Raw genomic sequence first — 3,704 nt, 5'->3', positions numbered from 1 at the left:
AAGTTGTCATATCTTTCCTTTAAGCCATTCCACAAAACAAGTGGATCTTTGACTGTGAGATATTCTATTTTCAACCCTTCATTAAGGTGATGACGCAAGAAAATCAAGGCCTTAGCACAGTCTTGGGTGGATGCTTTAGTTTTGTCTTTAATGGCGTCTCCAAGACTCATTGCATCTAAATGGATTTCAGCATCCAACACCCATGTCATATAGTTCTTGCCCGAAATTTCAAGGGCAACGAACTTTCTTTTCATAATGTCAGTCATAATTAAAAAGAGGAGAAAAATTATACCTTAATCTTCTCAAAGAGCTTCTTGAAACGGTAGAGTCTCGTGCTGATAACGTGTTATAAAACAATAAAAGATGAAGAACAATATTGCAGAGAAAGGAAGAGAGGAAATTCTTATTGAATTTTTGAGATGATGTACAATGGGGTAAGACCCCTCTATTTATAAGGGGAAAATGACTTAGCCACAAAGTAAAACTCTCTACGAAATAGACATTCACTCTAAATAGAATTCTATTCATAACGAGCAACAAATTTTTTTCTCTCACCTTCTCCATTTTCTATTCTTTCTTTCTCAAGTTGTCTCGACATGTGGAAAGATTAGTATTCTCTTACAAATCTATTTCGTTGATGTAACAAGTCTTTGTAGCTTTTACCCAAGACAACAAAGCCAGGACAACAAACTTGGTATGCTTTTCCAAAGGAAGGGCCCAAACATATTGTAGTCTAGTCTAGTTTGAAGAGAACATCTTCCCCCCACCTTTTTCTTTTTAACCCTTCACTTTCAATAAGCAAACTAATCGTGGCATTTACGTTGTCAAAGACTTAAAAATAGACGACTTTTTGGTTTACGTTTAGGGGAGGTTGAAAACAATCTTTCTCTAGTTGAAAAGTCTTAATTCACTTTTTGGAAGGAGCTCTCAATGCCGCGACGAAATTCATAGTTAAGTTGAGTTTTTTTTTAAGTAGTGCCTTAAGCTTCCTAGACACATGTAAACAAAAAAAAAACAAGTTGGTACAAAAAAGAAAGAGGAAAATTTCGACCATCTTTCGTATGCACGCACGTTTTGTAAAAACTTTATCATTTCTTCATGACATGCATTATTAGAGAATGACATACATAAGAGGAATAATGTAAGCTCCAAGCTACGAACTTTAATTTCAAAAAAGAAGTGTTGGAGAGCTAAACCCCATAATTTGGGGGGGTTTGTGCAGTTGATCTCTTACTTATCAAATAACAAATTAAAAAGTATTTTTATCCAAAAAAGAAAAAAAAAACTTACTCCTCATAATTGTGGACAATTTTTTATATTATGATTATCCTACTCCTCATAATTTCGAAAAAGAAGTGTTAGAGAGCTGGATTTGTTGTTGTTGATTCTATTTTTTTTCTTAAACTATATATCCCTTCATTTTTTTTCGGGGGGGGGGGGGGGGGGAATTGAGATTTTTAAAATGTTGTTTTAGGTTATTCTCGCGGTCTTATCCTCAGTTAAAATTGAACTCTAAAAGAGAAATTTTAATCACACAGAAAAGAGATAATCTCTCATTACAGCGGTTTTCCATGGAAAATTAAACAAAACAAACAGTGGCTAAAATCTACCATAAACAAAATAAATTAAAAATAAAAATCAAAGACAAGAAAATCAAAGGATTGACAGAAGTTACCCACCATCTTGTATTACATATGCAAAAAATACACAAGAAAAAAGAACCATAAAACAAAATGAATAGATGATTATTTCCTCATAAGATACAAACAAGAACAAAGCTAAGCTTCAACTCTTGTTATATCCCATGATATTTTTTCTCAAAGTTAAAAATAAAATAAAATTGCAACATCATAGTATATACCACCACATTGATTAAAGTGGAATTGTTTGTGCATTCTCTGCCTTAGTGTCTTTTTCATAATTTTCTTCTTCTCCTTCATTTTCCTTAGACATTTCTTCCAATGATTTTCCTTTGGATTCTGGCACCAAGAATGTAAACAACATTCCAAGTAAATTAACACAACCAAGAACAATAAGTGCATTTTTCACACCTATACCAGTTGGATAACCAGCATCAACCTTTAATGGATCTGTAGATTGAGCTGCATATAAAAATCCAAATGCCCCAACAATTGCTCCTGCTTTTCCAGCTGCTGCTGATATTCCGTGGCACGTTGATCTTAACCTAGCTGGAAAAATCTCAGCGGGTACAACAAATGTTGTTGCATTTGGACCAAAATTAGCGAAGAAAAAGGTAAGTGAATACATAATAACAAACCCTATTCTGTTTTCCTTTTGTGTCCAGTGATTATATGGAATGGCTAAAGCAAACATGAACACTGTCATGAAAAAGAATCCCATTAATTGTATAGCAAATCGACCCATTTTATCAATAAATGCTACTGTAAACCAGTAACCTGGAACAGTACTACAAAGTGCAATAAGAGTCTGTGCCTTTGCAATCTTGAAAACTTCATCTAACGCGTTCATCGTTTCTGGATGAGGAATCCATCCAATTTTACTAAATATATCTTTCTGAAAAAGATTTTGACTGTAAAAAGCAATGTCTAATAAAAACCATGTACTCGTTGTTCCTAGCAAGTGAAGTCCATGACGACGAAGAAATTCCTTAGTAAACAAACCAAAATCATGTCGTTTTTCTTCAACTTTATTTGTCTCTACTTCAATTTCAACGTTCAATACTTTGGACATATCAGCAGCAGCTTTTTCAGCATTTTTCGCGACTAAGGCCGTGTAACGGGCAGTTTCAGGCATCTTCATACGCCAATAATAAGTAAGTAAAGCTGGAATTGCACCAAACATAACAATAATTCTCCAAACATAATCAGCTTCAGGTGGTGTTGAATCTTTAGGGTTTACTGAATAAATTGGTGAAGGGTAAGCATTTTTAAATGCACCAGCAACAATAAGAGCAACTATTCCGCCTGTTAAAATACCAAAACCTTGCATTGCAAAAACAGCAGCAATAAAAGCCCCACGAGTCTTTTTATTTGCATATTCAGACATAATCGTCGCGGATAAAGGGTAATCGCCACCAATACCAAAACCAAGCCAAAATCGAAAAAAACATAAAGTGGTTATAACACCATTAGGTGTTTTACCAAATGAAAGTCCAGAAGCTATTGAACAAATAACCATAAGCATAAGTGTCATTCCATAAACTTTTTTTCTCCCTAATTTATCACCTAGCCACCCGAAAAACAGTTGCCCCGAAAGAGTACCAACAAACGCCACGCCATTAACAGCAGCCGCGATAGGAGGAGGGAGAATACCTGGTTTTGGTGCATTTTCGTGATGATGATAGTAAATTCGGCCAAGTAATTTTGTGACTAATGAAATGCAAAATAGGTCATATGCATCAGTAAAAAATCCCATTCCAGCAATTACAATTGCAGTGAAATGGTATAATTGTGTTTTTGCTACATCTAGTGCATTTAGTACTTGTAATTGATCTTTAGCCATAGCTAATTAGGTTGTACTTTTTTTGGAAACTCCTATTTTCTGCTAAGACATAAAGGAGGGAAGGGGTTATTAATAGAATGATTGACAGAATAAGACAAGGACAATATTACAACATATTTTAATTTTGGGAATTAATTCCTTAATATTATCAAATTATATAGTATGAAAAGGTTATGGTTGGATATATTATGCATAAAGGGGTATAATCGGCCGATTTTGCA

At 34.3% G+C, this 3,704-nt stretch overlaps 1 protein-coding gene across 1 annotated transcript; it reads right to left on the bottom strand.

Annotated features, from left to right (window-relative positions):
• Nucleotides 1-1,872: 1,872 nt before the first annotated feature.
• LOC107809943 (probable inorganic phosphate transporter 1-2) lies at nt 1,873-3,483 on the bottom strand. Its single transcript, NM_001325847.1, is given in 1 exon segment — nt 1,873-3,483. A coding segment is annotated over 1 exon segment (1,611 nt).
• Nucleotides 3,484-3,704: the final 221 nt, after the last annotated feature.

Source organism: Nicotiana tabacum, chromosome 7 (genome assembly GCF_000715075.1).
Source record: "Nicotiana tabacum cultivar K326 chromosome 7, ASM71507v2, whole genome shotgun sequence".
In the NCBI taxonomy this organism is placed as follows: Eukaryota; Viridiplantae; Streptophyta; class Magnoliopsida; order Solanales; family Solanaceae; genus Nicotiana; species Nicotiana tabacum.
This window is presented reverse-complemented; position numbering and strand designations above follow the sequence as displayed.